The following is a 21,308-nucleotide window of genomic DNA, read 5'->3' on the forward strand; positions in this document are numbered from 1 at the left end:
AACATGCCCGAATTTAATGTAGTACAATTTCACATTGAAACATTATCGTTAGATAAATAAATGCTTGCTTACCATTAAGGTGAAGCGGCGAACTTGACAGAGAGCTTAACACGGTTGGTCTGACTGATCCGTTGCTCAAAATGATCTCCCGCCGGACAGTTCAAACGTCGTCGCGCAGTCAACTAAAAATCCACTACTTTTCAATCACCACGTCAAAATGTCCATGACTTTTCAATATCTTTTACTGAACTATGTATCGATGCTCTATCGATTATGGCAATATAAACTATAAACCAATGTTGTTTCGATGTCTCTCTATCTATGCTCATGCACTGTCGGGGTTTTGTCAGGATTGTAATGCTGATTCAATGTCTATTTACCATTGAGATTTCAATCTCAACCAAAATGATGATTTGGATGGAAAATCAACATTATATCAATGTCACCTTGCTATCTGGGTATTGGTTAAAAATAACTTTAGCCCCAAACATAGCAACATGTAGGCTTACCCTTTCTGGAACATTTATGTAGGCCTACCTTTTATAAATAATTCACAAAAAGGCCTAAACAGTAATGTGCCACTCAAATGTTGTTGGGGGAGGGGATTTAGGAGCGACCGTTAGCATTCTAGCTACTTTTTTCTTCAAGTCAACTTTAGTCCTCACTCACCAAGTGATGCAGCATCTTTCAACACAGGAGCTTCTGGAGTGTGAGAGAAAACACGTTTGTAGGATGGAATAATCTTTGTGGAAGAGGAGGCACAGCTATTCAGAGGTAAGGTTTAGTTTAAATGTAAGGAAATTCGGGTGGTAAATACTGTTAACTGAGCCAAATTAAAGGTCAACATTAGCTATCGCTAACGTTAGCAACCCAGCCTAAGCTACCCACAAATTCTGATACTTCTATACTCTTTAACATGCCTTCAACAATGCATGACTGTCATGAGATAGAAATTAAGGAGGAGGAATCCGTTGTGTGTACCTATCTGTTCCCGTGTTATTTTTAAGTTTGTAGAACCCAACTAGCTAACGCTAACGTTAGCCAATTATTTAGCTTCTAACTATAGCCAGAGACAGTTGATAAAGCTAAAGGATCTTTGCCATAGCCTAGCACTTTTAGCCATAACTAGTTAGCTCTGAGTCCTAATTGAAAGTCCCCTTAGTGCAGATTAAAGAATCCTGTAAGCATTAACGTTAATATCTTAAAAAAAAAAAAAAAAAAAAAAAAAAGTTGAGCTGCCTATGTTGACCAGTTTGTCATGCAGAGAAACTTAGCTTGACAGAGGTCTGTTACAGCTGTATTCATACATCCAGTGGTGGACATTACTTGAGTACATTTACTCAATTACTGTAGTGCTACTTTCTGTCGCTTTTTCATGTATCTGTACTTGACTTGAGTATTTCAATTTTTACTTTTACTCCAGTACATTTCAGGCCAAATATCTTAGTTTTTACTCCACTACATTTTGTGACAGCTGAAGTTCCTTTTGGAAAAAAGACTGTCCAAATACATGTACTGTACTTACATGTATATTTTCTATTAAGCGAGCTAGGCTTTAAATAATGGTGTTGCCTAACCTATGTTATTGTCATATCCACTATTTACTGTACCTTGTTGACCCCAATAATAATTCACAATATTGATTTTAATATTAGTGCTGTCAAACGATTAAATTTTTTAATCATGATTAATCGCTGAATTCCTGTAGTTAATCATGATTAATCACATATTTTATCATATGATTAAAATTTCTATTATTTTGCATTTCTGAACTTTCCAGGAGTCCATATTAACAATAAAGTAATTATGGTTTATCTTGATTGGGATTCAAATGAAAGCAAAGCAAGTTACTTTATTAACTGAACTTTAAGACATAGGTCTATTTGATTATTTCAAATCAAATTTCAAAAGATATGCAGCAGACCTGAGGCAACACAATATATTCTTCAGAAATATAGCAGAAAATATTATATTCATACTATATTCATTATCTTTGAGTTCAGTTGAAAATAAGAAACTTTTCAACATGAGTGCATTGCCATTTTATAGGCCTACAGTCTATGGTGCACTGTCACTTGCCACACACATCAACGCCGAAGTTTTTAACAGGCAAAAACACTGGTTGAACAATGGATTTTATGGAGCAGCGACCAAATATAACTGAATCGTGATTTACACGGCTGCAAAGTGCGATGCTGGTTTGCGGAGTTGTATTGAAAAGAATGGAATCTAATGTAAATGAATGTCGAAAGCAGAGTGCATCGCAAATAGTAGCAGCCAAAGAGGAATGTTGATAACAGAACAAGTGACGGTGAAAAAATCTTTGGCGGCACACAACTAATGTGTCAGCCTAGGCTACTACACTGGAGAATGTTTCTTTTTGTTGCACTATAAAGGATATCTTGTCTTTTGCAAATAATGCAATCTCCATAGCACTCTTCAGCAACCCTCATTATGCACACTCTTCCATTTTTTTGCATGGCTGGAATTTGAATGATCGGAAAGACCAGTGAGATGTTTTAACATTACTGCATATGATTCTGAAAGGGAAGTGGACCTAGGACAAATCCTCAGCTATGAACTGATTAATGGCCCTGTACTGTAGCTATTGCAGATAGCGATGGTTATTTGTGAAGTGGAAATAAGTCTATCCTCACTCAAGTGCTTGTCTAGCAATGTAAAATGTCCAGTAGTGATCACTTCTCATTCAACACTGGTAATAGATGCTCAAGATCTATTTATGTCTTTAGCAGGGCCGTAGTCACCATAGACATTGAGGGGGACGTGTCCCCCCCAATATTCAAATTTGACCAAAATGTCCCCCCAATATACGGACATAGAAAAATAAATAAAGAAAAAAAACTCTACAGGAAACCAACAACCACCACCATCTGAAATGTAATCAAACATAAATAACGCACAAATTAGTGACCTAGTGATGGTTCCAGAGTAGCCTACACCCCTGAGTGGTTTGACCTGGTGGTTTTCCGTTTTTTCTAGACGCTTTTCTCTGACCTGATTGTGTCCTCTTTTTAGTTTGTGAAAAAGAGGACATAAGAGAAAACACTGCCTCAAAAGGCTATTTTGAACTTATTTGTGAACGACAGAGAAAAACGCAATGTAATTTCGCTGTAAACACGTTTGAGGCTCTAGAATAACAAAATTCTGGACGATTTGTAAGGTCTCAAAGAGGACATGTCCTGGAAAAAGAGCACATCTGGTCACCCTAGTTTTTCGTTAGTGGCGTGCGCTATCAAAAGCTTCCATTTGCTGCACCTACCAAAGATCCTTGATTACTGTAAAAGCTCCGCTTTAACCCTCTCTGACCCTACTGCGGTGAGGTAGGGCTGGCAACAATATCGCAAAAGCTCACAATTCTCACAAAACTTGTTGGAAAGGTGTAGCACAGGCTAAGGAAATCCCATACATTTTTGGAGCCGATCAGACTCAAAGGGAACTTTGAAACATTTTCCATATTGTAACCTATTCTTGCAATGATAGCGAAAGTGAAAAGTTTTATTTTAAATGATGAATTTGTGCAAGCCTGTGTCATTCATTTCTTTCACATGTCTTACAACATAAATAATGCATTAATATGCTAGTACTAATGCCAGGAATTACCCTGTTTATAGGCCTCTTAGATATGGTTGTTGCATCTTGCATATTATTTAGATGCACACTCGATCGCGCATCCATGCAGGCAAAACGTAGGAATCAAATGTGGCGACGGCACACAAGTCGGAAAAAACGTTGTAACAACTTGTTTGTGATTTTTAATAATATTTTTTGCATGGCCCTCAGACCCCACCACAGATTTGGTCCCCCCCCCATGTTGACATCATGACTACGGCCTTGGTCTTTAGGACACCCATCTGACTGCAGCACATTTAAGAAGTATGCAAGAAAGTTTGTAAGAAACATTTGTATTGTTAATTGGTATTTGTTGTGTGGTAGCAAATGATATTGACTATCAAAGAAATAGACTCAATGTAGGAATGCACACAGATATTGCAACAGATACACTCAGGCCAATCCAAACTTTTCTCATCTGTTGTTCCTCGTTGGGGAAACACACTGCCAGTTCCTACAAGGGCAGGGTCATCCCTCTACATTTTCAAAAAACTCCTCAAGACCCAGCTCTTTAGAGAACATCTCCTTTCATAGCACCACTTACAACAAGTCTTGCTGATGCTAGCACTTACCAGCCGTCTTGAACTGACACTCAACTGTTTAAAAACAGCACTCACTGATGCACTTATTCTTACTGTACTCTACCGTTTTTAAATTGTCTTAAAATTGTTGAGAGAATTGCTTTAAAACTTAACTGTTACCATGTTGTTAGTCGCTTTGGTTAAAAATGCGTCAGCCAAATGTAATGTAATAATGGTGTAGGCCTATCTGATTAAGACCCAAAGAGTGGTTGAAACTTACTTATTAAAGTACTGGGAGCACAGAACTACAGAACAGACTATCTTCACTTTTTTCCCTTTGCAACTGTCAAAGAAATCCCATAAACACAGGAAGGGTATCCTACATCAGATGACCTAAAGATTAGGCTCTTCTGCATAGCATTAAGTGATTGGTATGCAGTAATCACTATAACTAGCTATATAAGCTATATATAAGCTATAACAAACAATAAAGGACTTAATCACACACAAACTACTATTTTACTGACTACAAAAATAATAATTATGTAGGAAGTTTAGAACTCCTCTCCTTTGGTCAACCCAGAATTGACCAAAAGTGCACCAAATTCAACACAAATGACTCAATACACTTGGAGGAGGCCTGCTTCCTTTCTTTTTCCAGATATTTTAGGATTTGGATATCGTTTCAGTATTGAGTATCAAGATATTTATATTGTATTGAAGTCATAATTTTGGTATCGTGACAACACTATGACAGAGCCACTCTGTTTTCTAGATGTCGAGGATCGGAGGCTCTACCACCAACAAGTGATGCTGCTCAATGGCATATTAGAAGAGCACATTATCAAGCTTTAGTATGGAGGCAAGCACACATACCAAATCCAGTGTTACTAGAAGTAAAATGTTTTTTACTTGCCGGTTGTTGCTGATGGTAGATGCAGTTCTGCATTAGGCAGTTCTGCATTGGTTTTAGTGATTTACTTTTGAAACCCAATTTAGGGAAAAATAAGCAAAAATAATCGCTATTTTATGTTAAAATGCTGATTATGCGGCTTAGAACTCAGAATTGAGCTTGGTAAACACAATATTCAGAATCAGCACCCTCAAATTAGGTAAGAAAGGTGGTTTACCAACTTTTCCTCAAATTTGCCGTCAGAAGTTCTCTTATGTGAAGCTGCTCTCCCTCTAATATGCATTATTTATGTTGGAATGAAAGAAATTAATGACACAGGGACACACAAATTCATCATAAAATGGAACTATATGTTTCACTTTCGCTCATTGCGAGAAAATAAGAAATTTCCGCAAAGTGCGTCAAAAAACACACCCTTTCTTCTCTGTTACATTGCTCCGGAACTGTTCATCGCAGCGAGATGAAACCTTTATTGCGTGACAGAGCAGAAGTGGGGCTTTATAACGAGACTACACACTTGTCTGTACGATCAAGTATGGAAATTTAAAAAAATCATGAAATGAAATCAAATTGCATCATATTTACAGTCTATACTTCTCTGCGTTCACCTGCACACCCATTACTCTCGTTTGAATTACTCGCGAACCCGTGATCGCATAGATATAGGGCGTGTCTCATTTCAGGGGCCGGATGCTTCGGAGCATTCGTGCTACCTAGCACTGGTCTTCTGTGACCGCATAGACCGGACCTGGCTGGACCAAAGGTTTTTTAAATGGGACGGTCTAGCCTAAAAGAACGGATCTGTTACGTCATTAGCCCGAGTAGGCATAGGCCTACTGATCTTTCTAACTGTTCGTGAAAAGCATCCTTTCAGATCAACGTGTTACGTTTTATGTATAGGTTACAATAATATGAACTAGGCTAACTGAGTGAGAGCAATCATCAATCTATTTGAATTATTAAAAAGATATACAATTATGCAAGTCCTTCCAAACTAAAAGGATTGAGTTTTTTTTAGCTGCTGCTCCTTTCCCTATCATTTAGCATGTTTACATTGATTAATTTAGCAGACACTTATCCTAAGAACAACATTCAGGCTACAATGCAAGAAACGTTATCAAGGAATTAATTGCGGCATCTGTCAATATTAATTTATTATAAGACTAGTCAAAAATGTGATAGGAGGGTACATGCCCATATAGCCTTTGCCTGCCTCGTCCATCTCCAATTTTAAATAATTTGTTCACCCACCGGCTAAAAAGCAATCACACAAGTGTCGCTTTACTTTTCAAGAGATGGCGATTTCAAAGGGGGTTGGAGCATATTCATGTGAGTAGCCTTGGCCTTTTCTTTCTAGTCTGGTTAAAACCAAACATTAAAGAGGTAGGTGGGCATGGGCAGCGTAATTTCTTTCTCTGATTGCTGTCATGTAGGCTAATTTCAAAAACTTAGGAGGGAATATCAACAGTTAAGGTAGCCTGGCTAGGATGGCAGGATAACGTAGCCTATAGCCAGACAGCTGTGATCGGTTGAGTAACTTATAGTGGTGACTGTAGCTAATACAATCCGGTGGACAGCCCATAGAGCCCCATTGTGGACCCGGAAATGTTGAGTACACAAAGTTTTATGATGGAAATATATAGTATGGGTTCCCAGTAGGGGTGGGCGATATGGACAAAAAATAATATCTCGATATTTTTTGTGATTTTGACGATAACGATAATTAGTCGATATCCTTTAAAATGGTAAAAGTCTGAGTTACTTTACAGCTCATTATTTATGAATAGCATCAATACAATAATAACCAATCCTAACCTGTGACTTTTTAACCAAATCAACAATTGTCACTCTATGACACATTTCCAATTTTGCCCCCACTTGTGTGTGTGGCAATGACATGGTCTAGCCAGCTACATTAGAGAAGATGACTAGGCCAAACAGTTTCTCAATAGAAAGTCTGAAGCTGAAGTTCCTTTCAAAAACGTTTACTTAGGATTCACTAAGTCTCGCCCAGTCTCAGTTATTCCCTTCGATGTTTTGTTTAAGAGAAATCATGTAGGCTAGCATTCCATTAGCTTATGGCTAATGTATATGAGAAATCCCATAGAGATGCTAACGGTTAGCATAATCGATACACATAGATATTTAGAGCGAACTTTAGTCCATTTACAAAAGGGTTACATGAGAAGAGTTCTTTGTTTACAACTGACTACTAAAATACTCAAAGGCAAATGTTTTCTCTCCATATAATACCATGTAAGAAAAAAGGACTGTCTCATCAATGCTACGTGAACAGAAGTAGCTGCACAAAATCCCTTGTAGGCTACGTCTTGATCTCGCTACACAAAATAAACATTAGAACTGCGTGTTCTAGAACGTGGACCCACTAGGGATCATGTGACACTTGCTCTGCTGCAACGGGGCTTCTCTTGCATACACCTCCTGGATTTAGTGAATGTATGGGGTTTCAATGCGTGATTTCGAGTGTTTTTCCCCCATAAGTAATTTAAATATTCGATAATGTAAATTTGCACATCGTTAAAACAACAATCACGATATTATCGCAGACGATATATATCGCCCACCCCTAGTTCCCAGCATGCAGAAACTGCTGGATGCTAATTTGCATATGTTGGGCAATTTGTGTAATTTAGCTAATTAGCATAAATTAGCATAATATCCTATATTGATCATATTATAAGAGCTGCTTGGCCAAAATGGACAATGTTAGTATGTTTTTAGGGGTTACTGGAGATGCTGAGTCCATATCTGACATTTCCAAGATTCAAAATCACTATTTAAACTTGGTTTGGTCACATTTTACTCTCATTAGGCTGATTTTGCTGAGTTTTTTGGTACAATTTAGACAGATTTTTGGAGGATAGGGCTGTAGCGATATACAGTAGGGCTGTAACGACACACCAACCTAACAATTCGATTCATATCACGATTTTTGACCCACGGTTTGATACAAACCTCGATTTTTCTTTTTTTGGAGGGGGGGGGGGCTAGACATTTCAATAGCATACCTAAGAATACCAGAGGATTACAATGTAATATATCTGTATTATTTTATATCCTGATATAAAAAGAGAGAATACTGAATGTCTGATATTTATGACAGCAAACTTGGAAGTATTGTAAACCAAGTAGCATAGTTGGCTAGCTTATCCTAGTCTACTGATTGGACTGTTCAGTTTCCTCATGTGTGTTTAAGGTAATACTGTTTTCCTTGGGACAAGCCTTTTGGGAAACATTGGTATTGAGATGATCATTCAGTTCTCCCAGAATCCCCAGCGCGAAACATTGTGGGAATCTCAAGCACAGTCCAGCACGCTGACGTTGCACAGCTCCCCCAGCAAGACATTGCCATCCTCGGCGCGGGCGTTCCCACATTCAGTCCAGTAATTAGTCTCTGACACTGCCACACAGCAGGTGGGGTGCACACACCGCAAGAGCCCTACTCACCCTGGGGAACCACAACCACCAGCGCCCAATGCGGGCGTGCTAGCAGTCACCTAGTCTGTAAGCCTCGTCCCCAGCTCCCTTCAGAGAACGCCCTCAGGTCGCACTTTCGCATTGTGCACCACCACAACGTTCCTCCAACACCTGGCGGGGCCTAGCCTCCACTGCCACAGACTCCCCGACGCTGAGCACCGTAACTGGCACTCACCAGTCGGGGCAGCAGACTCCAGTTCCATCGCAGCCGATCCACGCTGCGCTATCAGGCTACAGCTACCGACGTTGCCTAGACCTTCCCTCTGGCTCGTGCCATCGGAAACAATTTTTTTCCCCCTATTTTTCTAAAGAGCACCGGCGAACAGGCCGACTCGAACAGGGTCCGCCAACCGTCCGTCCTCAAGGCACCACCTCCTTGCCACTCCACCTCTGCTCTGCTCCGCAGCCAGGGCCAGCGCCAACTCCAGCCTAAAGCTGTCCGGCGGGGGCAGGGGCTCAAGGTCTGAAGGCCTCTGTAAGCTTTTCAGTACCCCTTACAAGGGTTCTCTTCGGATCCTTTTGCTTGGGCCTCCACCTAGCGGTGAGCATGGACGGATTATGAACTTTCGGGCCCCTGGGCCCAGATGTATTAAGGGCCCCCCATTAATTGTCGCATATGTGGAAGGGGGGTTTCGGGGTCCTTCCTCAGAAATGTTTTAATTTGTTTGATGTGATTTCCTGTATTCTGGTGCATTTTGGGGATGGCCAATACTAAATTCAATCAGATTCACAGTCTACATCCTGATGTGTTGATATTGAGGCAATGATTTCATGCAAAGGCTTGGGCTTCAGGGTCCCCTGACCCCTTGGGCCCCTGGGCCTGGCCCGGTAGGCCCGTGCAGTAATTCATCCCTGGCGGTGAGGTCTTGCTCCTCCATGGAAAACGTGCCCATCTACAGGTGCTGCTTTGGAAAGCAGCAGACCGTCCTGATCCACCGGCTGTGGATATAACTGCGTTTGGAGGGAGTTAGAAGACAGGTATGAAGAAAGGAGAGGAACTTGCCCACCCTTGATTCTGTCCTGTCCTGTCCTTGATTCTGTCCTGATTTGTTAGATGTTATCAGCTGTAACTGCAAAGCTGAGTTAAAACTGTATCTGGAAAGTGCAGCTGCAGTCCTGGCCTGTACTAATTAGTGTTTCTGCAAAGGCAGTGATGTTACATGTGGCAATATATTTACACAACAAAAACAGCAGAAGAACAGGGATGAAGAGTCTGGAGAAGATGGCGACAGGACAACGGATGAGGACCGTGAGGAGTAGTAGAGGCTAGTTCTTCCCTTTGTTACTAAATTGTGAGTCACAGCAGAGGGCCAGTGAATAGCTATTTCCAAAATGATTGTGGAATTCAGAAATAACTTGAAAATCCAAATTATTCCTAAACACTGAACATTTTTATCCTCCAAAAATCCGTCTAAATCGCCCCCAAAAACTCAGCAAAATCAGCTTAATGAGAGTAAAAACGTGACCAAACCAAGTTTAAATAGTGATTTTGAATCTTGAAAATGTCAGATATGGACTCAGCATCTCCAGTAACCCCTAAAAACATACTAACATGGTCCATTTTGGCCAAGCAGCTCTTATAATATGATCAATATAGATGATTATGCTAATTTATGCTAATTAGCTCAATTACAATTGCCCAAATATGCAAATTAGCATCCGGCAGTTTCTGCATGCTGGTAAACCCATACTATATATTTCCATCATAAAACTTTGGTGTACTCAACATTTCCTGGTTCACCTTTCTGTCCACTGGACTAATATGGCAAGCATATCAAATGAAAGAGGAGACACAGGGCTATCCATTGGTACCATGTATATCGATCCTTCTGGCTTATAAAAACAGACGAAGTGACTGCAAAATAATAACGTCTTGTACACAAACCAACGCTGCACACCCATTACTCGCTTGAATTACTCATGGACCCCATTGATCGGATGAAAGAGGAGACTCAGAGCTATCATTTGATATCAAGTACATCCTTCTGGGTTATAAAACAGACGAAGTGACAGCAAAATAATAACTTCATAAAGCTGAACTTACCCCACGTTTTTGTCTGTTTTTGTGGCAAAGCATGTTTATAATCCAACGCTATAGTGTGTTTCTCTATGGCAAAGCATGTTCATAATCCGGTTTTGAGATCCTAGCAAATTCCTGCATGGCATCCAATTCAAGGCTCACATTGCATCCCAATTTGTTCAACAAAGAAACACCTTTTTTGCCTTTACTTTGTTCATGGCAATGCAGTAAAAAGTTGAGAATCATTGAGTGCATACACCATAGGCACGCAGGCTAACACGCAACCTCGGGTCAAGTCAGGTCAGATCAGTTCGTGTCACAGATATGGAGTGCAGAAAGGTCATTTTTCATCACTAAATAAAAAATGGCATTTATTTCCGTAAATCACACACCACATATTTCTGTAAATTGCTCAGCCCCAGAGTATCCCTCCAACATGGCAATTATATTTCCCGATTCAGGACAGTCTGCCCTACACACATATTAAATGCATGTAGAGCTATGAGCTTGCTGTGGTGAGATACATGTCGAAATATAAGATTTATTATAATACGCTTTTTAAATTTTAATTCTTTAAAAATCAAAATAAAATCAATGCTAGTACTAATACATGGAATGATCTAGATAGCCTAGACTCTGCTGAAAAAAACAATATATAATATGTGTGTGTGGCACTTACAATGACCAGAATAAATCCTTATGAATAAAGGTAGTGAAAATGCCCTAAAAACAGCTTAGGGTTCTAAGGGTTAATGGGGTTTCCTTACTGTGCTACACCTTTCCAAGTTTTGTGAGAATTGTAGGCCTAGCTTTTGTGATATTGTTGACAGATACCGCACCGCAATCTGCAGTTAATGGAAGTGTTTGATAGCGCACGCCACTAACGAAAAACGCAAAGCCACCAGGACAAACCACTCAGGGTGTAGGTTAGGGTGGCCACACGTCCGGATTTAGGCCGGACCGTCCAGATTTTAAACGCCCTCACCGGCGTCCACGCGCCTCAAGCCGGACGCTCATTTGTCCTCCTTTTTGGAGTTGCATTGGGCTTCTAGAATCTGTGCTTGGACGCATCGTTTCTCAAACTATGGACGCGGAGACTGCTGGTCAAATTATGCCCGGTGCTTCTGTCAGTCGTTTGATAATTTGCTGCGCAATTTAGGAGGAAATAGCACGTTAAATTGATCTATTGTTGCTGGCCTAACAGGGAAGTGAATACTCTGTCTGCCGCTTGCACTGACTGGCTTGGGAAGGCTGCAAGCTCCTAGTTCGCAAAAGTTGTCAAAACCGCATATCTGTTTCTTGAATGTCGGCGACTGGCTACATTAAACAAAAAACGCATCTTGAAATGCGTGAGCCCACGTGCGTGCTTGAGGTTAAAGCAGCAGCTTTTCAGCAGAAACATGCTAGGACCCGTCTCTAAATTAAAGGGTGATTTCACTCTTCCTATACATTTTTGTAAAACAAGTCAATAGTTTTACAATGTTTCAGTCAAGCTTTGATTGGTTTAGATACAACTGAACATGTACATGTAGGCCTAGCCAAATGTAAAGTAGCCTAATAGATTAACTATGATTTGCTGTGCTGCATACTGGACAATAGGTGCACAGTAAATTATATGAAGTAGGCCTATTAAAATATGTATAGTCTACTTTTGAAAAAAAAAAAAAAAAATCTAGTATATGTATTTGGCAAGTAGCAAAGGCACAGGTGAAGAACAGTCAGCCCCAGCCAGTACAACGTGATATGTACATCCAGCTTCAAAAGCAAGCAGCCCAGACCCTAAAATTGAGCATTAGCTGTGAAGGTGATTCACACACAATTATTTTTCTTTCCCCAAAAAACTATATTTGGTAACTTCTGTAGACATCCAAAATGGGGTGGGATAATTGTATTGGGAGCACTGGGGTGTCAGATGGCACTGTAAAAAAAAAAGGTTACATTTTGACCCACAGAATTCAGGTATAGGAGGGCCCCTTAGCAGGATTTTCTTATAGGGTCCCATGGAGGTCTGAACCGACACTGGTTGTAGCAAAGCTCCGCTTTAACCTGGAAGAGCTTGACCTAGAGGTGTTGTCTCCTGAACTGCTGCAGAGGATGAAGGTGAAGTTTGCTGAGGCTAAATTGAAGAACAGGATACTGAGGACAGGAACTTAAATCGATCAAAAATACAGGTGGACTTTTGCACACACAGAGACAAAAAGTCGAAGACACTGCAGATAAGTCCCCAATAGACTGAACCACTGTATAAATACTCGACTATTTGAGCAGTTGAATGTTAATGCATGGTGTTTTTACTCTCTTTTGTTGTTTACATAAAACAAGTTCTATATGCTTGTTAAGAACTGAAATGTGTATTTTTTTGCATTCGTTTATATTTATTATGTGAACTTAATTTGCACATTTGAACAGTCCAGAAATGTTATAGACCTGTGCTTTGTGGCACTGTACACTTTGCAAGGCAGGTTCATCTGGTCAGTTTTTGAAACAGACACCCCAATGTACTGAATAAATGCAAATACTGTGAACAAATACTTCTAGCTTTTCAAGGAATATTTTTTTATTATTACACATACATCATGATATATTGTAGATCAAATTGTCTTGCAATGAAGAGTATTTCAGAATCACTGTGTCATGATACCATCGTTATCATGGACAAAATTGTACTGTAGTTTGGAGTAGGCCTACACCAGAGTCCTATGTAATTATTCTTGCCGCAAAGTGTCCTCCTTTTTGGTGTTATGGAAATGGACACCCTAGTGTAGGCTACTCTCTCTGGAACCATCAATAGGTCACTAATTTGTGCGTTATTTACGTTTGATTACATTTCAGATGGTGGTGCTTGTTGGTTTCCTGTAGTAGCCTATAGCGTTTTTTTCTTTCTTTATTTTTCTATGTCAGAATATTGGGGGCGACATTTTGGTCACATCTGAATATTGGGGTGTGACACGGTGACTACAGCCTGATGCAAACCAATGACGGATGAATTTCCCCAGCTTGATTCATGCAAGTCTTCGTTCACATGCATGTTCTCATTTGTTGTTTTGATCATCTGCTGTTATGAGAAACATCTATGGTAACACTAACAGAATCCATTAAACAATTTAGACCTCGAATTGGCCGGTGGTCTGGTCCATAGATTGTAGAAGGTCTGGTCTTGAAGTTGACCATTTTCCAAGGTGAAATTTACTCAGTTTTGCTATTTTCAATAATGTTTGTTTTGCCTTAGTAGAGATAAAATGTATATATTTGACTAAACAAATTAACTTTCAGGACCTTTGATACTGTATTTATTAGGACTTCTGGGGATTCCAAAAATAATTCAGTGGAAATGCATGGATTCCAGTTTCTTCCAGTAGCAGCAACTGGAATCCATGCATTTCCACTGAATTATTTTTGGAATCTGATCCCTTATCATACCTATCCATTCTTACTCGTCGCTTGACTTATCGTGACTAAATTCAAGATGGCTACAAATGCTAAACTTCGTGAAGATACTGTCTGTATAAATCGTCTTGTAAGTAAACTACCAGTGCTTTTTCAAAGTTCTCAATGTCTCGTTTTAAATGTCAGGGCCCTCGGAAGTCTACCAATGAAGTGTGGAGATACATTGAGCCTCGTAAATGGTGTAAAACAGTGATTTATTTGCATGGCTAGCCCGATGCGAAGCACCACTATTGAAAAAAGCTGTTGGTAGCATCGGCTAACTAGCGCCAGATTTTGGAGTGCAGGGGACAAGCCGAGATGGGCTATGAGACATACGTTCACACTCTGTATCATGTTTCAATACACTTTAGGTCAATATCACACCGGAATTCTCCTTTAAGGTGTTTCAGAAAATGTACATTGTTTTTGCCAATAAGTTTGCTATTCATCAAGGATTCTGTGCTATGTGACAATAGGTCCTCATATTTCAGTGCCAACAAGCGCCATGAAAAAAGATGCCAGTGGTCATCATCCTCCTTGGGCTGAAGCAGATATAGGATTGGCCATTATAATGAATGGCTGTTGATACATTCAAACACTAAGCAAACACTTTGAGTTATGAACCCATTTAATTTTGATGTGCAGACTTTTGCTCCCAGGCTATCCACTTTGTGATCTGGGTTCAAACCTTTGTAAAAATGAATGGCTTTACACAATGTCACCAAGTAGATCAGTTAGGCCTATAAGGCTTTTTATTAGTGATAGCTCTGTTGTTGATGTTGTTGCAAGGCATATCTGTTGATTTTGTCATACCTTAGTAGTGAGAATTACAAACAAGAAATTATCTTGACTATCTTGATTGATCTTGAATGGTCACCTTTGGACAGTCTGTTATGGTATAGATTAGAGATACCATTGTTATCTGTGTCTAAAAGAACATGTGATGTGACCAGGTTAGTTGACAGGCTTACACAGAGGCTGTTTGATCATTTTTTGCCTTTTGTCTAGCTCAGGAATAACATGATAAAGCACTGCACAGAAGAGAGCAACCAAACACACTTATTTAAGAAAGAAATTATGAACTAAAAGAGTGTATGCATAATGGTATCAGTATAGGCGTATCTTAATGCTGTGGTTAATGAACTGAATGTTGTTTCATAGATAAAATCTCAAATTCTCTATAAATGTATGATGTTTTTTCCCCAAAAAATAAAACTAAAGCAGCCTTTAGCAATCTAATGTCAGTGCGACGCCATGATTTACATGTCCATGTCATTAAGAGGTAGAGTGAAATATGCAAGTTTTTTTTTACCTTCACAGAAGTGGAATAGGTTGTCAGGACTGTTACTTGTTGTCTATACCTTCTCACAATCTAAATTTCAAGATAATTGGAAACTTGTTTGGAATTTTGTTCTCTATCAGACCAGATCAAATGACTGTTTGATGTTCAAGGTTCCTCATCCATTCTGAGCCTTTTGCTATAATGCCCCTACTTCCTGGAATAATCTTCAATGTACTGTAAAAAATGAACTCTATACTTTCCTATGGTTAATTCAGATCTGTAATCACAAATCCTGTCAATTTGTACCTGTTTAAAAGCTACAGCGCTACACTCTGGGGGGCATGTAAATGGGAGCTCATGGACATCCCCCCAGAGTGTAGCACTGTAGCTGCCTGGCTGCGTTAGCTGCTGTCTGTAGAAACTTGAGCTAGGTAAAACCAATTGTTTACCTTTCTTCCCCGTACCCACAGTATTGGATGACCAGAAGAAACAGAGTTCTGTGTGAAAACTCGCCGGATTTCTCATTTAATTCAATCATAATTTATATTATTATTATTTTATGCATTTTTATTTTTCCTTCCTCCATTACAATTTTATGTGGGTTATCTTATTATTTATTTTGTTTTGTTTTATTTGTAGGCCAATACTTTTTGGTACAATTATTATATTATTTATTTTAGCGTTTCATTGTTAGTGTAATCTCGGCGTCACTGAAAATGAGGACTACCCCTCAATGAACCTCTGACAATGAATGAATGAATGACCCATTGAGGAAGAACTTTCACAACCACCAGTGCATATTGGATAGAGGTGGAGAGTGTTCAAATCACTAAATGTTTACATCTCTAAATAGTATCTCACTTGAATGCTCAAATAGGCTACACCTGTGAGGAAACCCTGATGTATCCTGACATATTGCTTGAAGACTGAAATCCTCAACAGCTTTGTAGATGCACAATTGAACATCTAGTTCCATCATAACCCGGTTTGACAGTGGAACACACGGCTGTCATTTGATAACCCTGACCTGGGTTATCAAATGACACCCCCAACATAACCAGTTCAAGTCACACAATCAGATTAAGAGACTAGGTGAATATGAAAGCAAGAACAAGACATTTAATACCCACGGGGAATCAACTTTCCCAGTTAACAATTTCCTTTTGGCCGTATCTGCATGAAAGCCTAGTCTAGACCAATTTTGGACCGATGTGCGTGTGGACGCCGGATCAGTGCCATTATGCAGATCCGTGCCGGATGTTGTGATAGGTGTGGCCAGAGCCCGTCTACGGCATTCTCTGAACACCCATGCTTTCTTACTTCGGTCAAAACTGAGACTAGAAAGAAACTCCGGAGAGACAGGAACTTAACACATGTGTAGGCCTACAGTCATTCAAGAAATCTGATAGAGGAAGCGACCCCTGCCACAGACTTTCCAAAAACGTCACATCCGGGAGGTATAAGGAACAGAAGTCGGTCGCAGGCCTATAATAACTGTAGGTGGACCTAACATTTCTAGAGGACGTTTCAACACAGCTTAATATACGATTATCTCGGAATTTTACACGCTTAAATAACAAGCACAACTGTGAAGGTAAGGATTCTGACTTTCTAACTTGCCATGCCATTCAAGATAGAGATTGCTAACTGGCTTTGCTAGCAGATTACCGTTTGACAGTATTCGGTCAAAGTGCAAAATGACGAATCGTGCAAACATTACTTTCCCTAGTTTATTTCTTTTTCTGCTTTATTAAAATGAAATCACTTTGATGTTATGGAGCTGCATTGGTTATAAGGAGGGGTTAAGCGAGTAGTTATTAGTTGGAGGCAGCAATATTTCAGACCTATCCATCGGAGTTGTGCTGTCCCGAGTCACTTTGTTTTGGTAACGTTACTGGTGATTGCAAATCTCCACAGTTCGCAGACAGTATAGGTCTCCAACACAAGCAACCATGTTTTTGGCTAATAGGACAACTATAGTGAATAATCCCGAAGGTACTCTTTTGTGCTATAGTTAAACATAGAGCTATCGCAATGTGTCAAATTGTAGTGTCACTTTCGGTTTACAAACGATGGCAAATCAGACAGACGCTCAGAATTGCCACTTGGGTAAGTTTGGATATGATATGACTGTTATCAGTTACTACTACGCCTGAGAGCGAACAACTTCATGTTTTGTGTGTACATCAAACTCTCATGAACTGACCCGTAAATTCAAAATATATGTGTATGCTTTCGCTTGAATATTAGGCAAAGTCGAACAGCGCATATAGGCCTACGCTGAAGAGAGTAAATCGGGAACATACATAATCATGTAGGCCTACATATTACGGTTATGGTATTTCCAACACATACCAAAAAAAAAGACGAGCGTCTCACGCCTCCATTAATTTAAGGATGGGCCATTTAAACGGGTTCGCTTACATTGCAAGAGTTACGTAACCTTTAGTCTACCATTTCTTCAATCTTAAATAATTGTGAATGATTGCAAATTCGTAAACAGTTAAATACGGGTAGTTAACGCGCATTAATTCCATGTGTTTTTTCTGGATCTATTTTGTTTGTATTTGTATTATTCGCATTTCTCCTGACTGTCGACACTAAACTTGCAATGTGGTACGCGTTGTGCTCCACCTACAGTGCACATGTAGAAGGCAAGGCACACATGTGACTGTGGTTGGCTCTTAAAGGGACCGCATGGAAGAACATCTCATTGTTTACCTTATGTTGACAATGTAACACAAAACCATGAAGCATGATGTAAAGTGGTAATTATTATTTGATAAGGTAATTGCATTAAGATAATGGTTGTATAGTTGTATTATTGACTGGCTATTGATTACTTGTTGTTTTTTTTTTTTTTGTAATAGAAACCTCTTCAAATCTGTCGAACTATGGCTGGAAACGACGGTGAGCTACAGACAGACGAAGCAATGGACTGGTCCACAATCAGTGCCCGTGTCAACTCGTTCCGCCACTTCCCCCGTGCTAAGGAAGTGTCTGCGGAGCGTTTGGCCAGGGCTGGCTTCTACTTCACCGGTGAGTCAGACCGTGTACGCTGCTTCAGCTGCCAGCAAACGGTGGAGAACTGGAGCAGTGCTGACACGCCCGTGAACCGTCACCTGCAGGCGTCGCCTGCCTGCAAATTCCTCAGTTGCGTGCACCGCACTGGCAGCTTTGGCATTGCCCCGCTGAGCAACGGCTCCGTGTACGATGAGGCAGCCGAGGCCATGGAGTTCAGCCTGCGCACCGGTGAGGTGGTGGATGAGTCCACGTACCCCATGGCGCCCCACATGTGCGCAGAAGATGCGCGCATCAGAAGCTTCGGTACATCGTGGCCTGCCTCTGCCCCGGTACGCTCTCGGCGGCTGGCCCAGGCCGGGCTGTACTATCTCGGGGAGGCCGACCGGGTCCAGTGCTTCTGCTGTGGGGGCATGCTGGCCGGCTGGGAGCCCGGGGATGAACCCTGGAGCGAACACTCCCGCCACTTCCCCAACTGTTTCTTCATCCTGGGCCATGATGTTGGCAATGTCCCCTCCGCCCAGCCTCCAGAGAGTGATGGCCCACGGGTCCATATGGAGTCCTATGAGGAAAGGCTGGGGAGTTTTGCTGGCAGGCAGCATCCTGTGGACCATGAGAGGTTGGCCAGAGCAGGGTTCTACAGCTCAGGTACACTGAAGCATTACACCCCAAAAAGTTAGCATTCATCTCAGGCCACATACATTATTTAATTAAAGTAGTATGATGTTCCTCACTATTAAGTCTTATACATAGGAGTAGTTGATGTGTTGATATGTAACACAGTGTCTTAATGATAATGTTGTTTAGAGTTGTAGCTTACTAAATTAAAGTCAATAATAAACACAGGTGCGTCAGACCGTGTCACATGTTTCCGGTGTGGGGGAGGTCTGAAAAACTGGCAACCAGAGGAAGATCCTTGGGAACAACATGCCAAGTACTATCCTGGGTAATCATGCTCTTATCAAGTGTGTTCTCTGCTGCAGTATGTTCATCTTCAGTGGACATGCATTGCTAATGAAACGAAGGCTACTTTTATTTAAAAATGTGTTGTCAGTCATTAATTTGGGTGTATGCATTGTTTTGTTTTGGTAATGAACAGGTGCAGTTTTCTGCTGTCAGAAAAGGGTCATGAGTTTGTCAACAGCATACAACTTCAAAACCCAAGCAAGAGCAATCCGGTAAGTTGTTCAACAACTTGTGAAATTTATAACGGCTTAAAGTTTTTCAGTCAATAATTCTGTTAATTTCACTTCCCTTCTTTCCAGGCTTCAAGTCATCACCAGAATGGATTTTCAAAGCAGGAGAAAGGTAAATAAATACCAAATTCATTGCCAGTGTAAAGTATAAGAGTTTATAAGTCTTCAGAAATGGAAAAACTTAAAGGCCTACCACAATAGTCACTTTGCTCTTTTGATTCCTCAGCAGCAAGCATCATGCAGTCTGAGATTGCCCAGAGAGCTGTTGAGATGGGTTTTGATCCAGTCAAGGTAGAGAGGGCCATTCTGGAGAAAATACGTCGGTTTGGACAGGGCTACTCCAGCGTTGAGAATCTTATACAGGATGTGCTCAGCAACTCGGCTGAAAATGATCCTGAGGGCTCCCATGCAAATGATGGTAGGTATATAGCACTGTGTCTCTATTGCTTGCTTTTATAGTCCTTGTGTACAATTACAGATCTCTGACTTTGTGTTGAATCTGTGAAAATGTCACATTCAAGCAAAAACTTGAGTTGAAAGTTTAACACGTCTTAAGAACAAGATGCTACAGTTTGTTAGTAATTGACAGTCAGATTGTTGTTACCAGATGTGGCAATACCAGTGTGTAACAAAGCATTACACAGTATTTTACACAAACAAACATAGTGACATAGAGGCTATTGTTTCTACGACAGATGATCAGTGCATATCTATGGATTTCATTTACTGTTAATGGGCTCAGCCATCTTGGAAAAACTTGTGATACTTCGGGTTCAAATGACCTGACAACTAGGAATTATGACATCAGGGGGTGTTCCATTTACAACTTCCTGCTAGTAACTGGGGAAAGCTACTGGTAAAAGGATTTGAGTACAAATGAAATGCACCCCCTCCCATTTATTTATTTTCTTTCTTTCTTTCCTTATTTTTTATAAAAACAAATTCAATCATGTGATTTCAGATGAGAATCCTTTGGAGAAGCTGGAAAAGCTACAGAGAGAAAAACAATGTAAAATCTGCATGGACAGTGACGCTTGCATCGTATTTGTACCCTGCGGACACTTGGCCACCTGCAAGAGGTGCTCAGATTCCCTAGGCAAATGTCCCATTTGTTGTGCGAATATCATACAAAAAATTAAGACCTACATCTCCTAAGTTTTAACATTTAGAGGTTAAAATTGAAGTGCTGCTTTGTATTATTTTATATAAAATCCATAATTCCCCAGAGTGTGTATATAGATTTTATTTAAGTACTTTTGTATATGTAGGAAAATCAAATGTTGCAAGATAACCTTTTTCTATCCCAGGGTAATGGTGTACAGATGTATGATATGCCTGTGTTTGATTACACAGTAAAAGGTTGTTTTATGAAAGATAAATACTTTTGTTTGTGAAACACATCCGAATTACGTTATACTTTGGGTAAGCCACTTACACCCTCTAAAGTGTGACTTATTCATACTTGCCTTTCTCTAATCAGTTTGATGTTTTCGTTATATAATATATTATTATTTGATTAACCTGGGTCCACCTCTGCCACCTCTGGCATCTACACAACTCTAATATCATCTGCTTGAAAGCTAAATCTTTGGATAACCTGTTTCGACATTCTTCCAACGAAAGTGTGGCTTTATGCACTTTACCATCATGTTTAATAAATTATTGAAATTTATTGTATATCATTTGTTCAATTTATCCTCTTGACACAATGTTATGCATAAACAGTGAACAAGAACACTGCATTTTTGTCCGTACAAAATGTGTTGCAAAATGTAGTAAAATGTCGAACAGTTGTCATCGC

At 40.1% G+C, this 21,308-nt stretch overlaps 1 protein-coding gene across 4 annotated transcripts; it reads left to right on the forward strand.

The window, feature by feature from the left end:
* The first annotated feature begins 651 nt into the window (after positions 1 to 651).
* Positions 652 to 21,184, forward strand: LOC125286924 (X-linked inhibitor of apoptosis). Of its 4 annotated transcripts, none has more exons than XM_048232262.1 (7): positions 652 to 774; positions 18,161 to 18,959; positions 19,158 to 19,257; positions 19,411 to 19,489; positions 19,577 to 19,619; positions 19,734 to 19,925; positions 20,469 to 21,184. In XM_048232262.1, exons 2-7 carry the CDS (start codon positions 18,185 to 18,187, stop codon positions 20,660 to 20,662), a joined length of 1,383 nt encoding a protein of 460 aa, XP_048088219.1. In that variant the 5' UTR covers positions 652 to 774; positions 18,161 to 18,184; the 3' UTR covers positions 20,663 to 21,184. The 4 variants fall into 4 exon arrangements, with proteins under 4 accessions (XP_048088219.1, XP_048088218.1, XP_048088217.1 ...); XM_048232261.1 differs by lacking the exon at positions 652 to 774 and adding an exon at positions 16,564 to 16,884; XM_048232260.1 differs by lacking the exon at positions 652 to 774 and adding an exon at positions 17,121 to 17,399 and having other exon boundaries at positions 19,737 to 19,925.
* Positions 21,185 to 21,308: the final 124 nt, after the last annotated feature.

The sequence above is a fragment of the Alosa alosa genome, chromosome 21, assembly GCF_017589495.1.
Source record: "Alosa alosa isolate M-15738 ecotype Scorff River chromosome 21, AALO_Geno_1.1, whole genome shotgun sequence".
In the NCBI taxonomy this organism is placed as follows: Eukaryota; Metazoa; Chordata; class Actinopteri; order Clupeiformes; family Clupeidae; genus Alosa; species Alosa alosa.

Excerpts from the sequence above, each read along its gene's own strand:
- LOC125286924 (XM_048232259.1), top strand. The coding sequence starts at position 17,325 with ATGTGTCAAATTGTAGTGTCACTTTCGGTTTACAAACGATGGCAAATC. Across the intron at positions 18,960-19,157 it reads AGCAGGGTTCTACAGCTCAG|GTGCGTCAGACCGTGTCACA; the intron begins GTACACTGAAGC and ends TAATAAACACAG. Across the intron at positions 19,490-19,576 it reads ACCCAAGCAAGAGCAATCCG|GCTTCAAGTCATCACCAGAA; the intron begins GTAAGTTGTTCA and ends CCTTCTTTCCAG.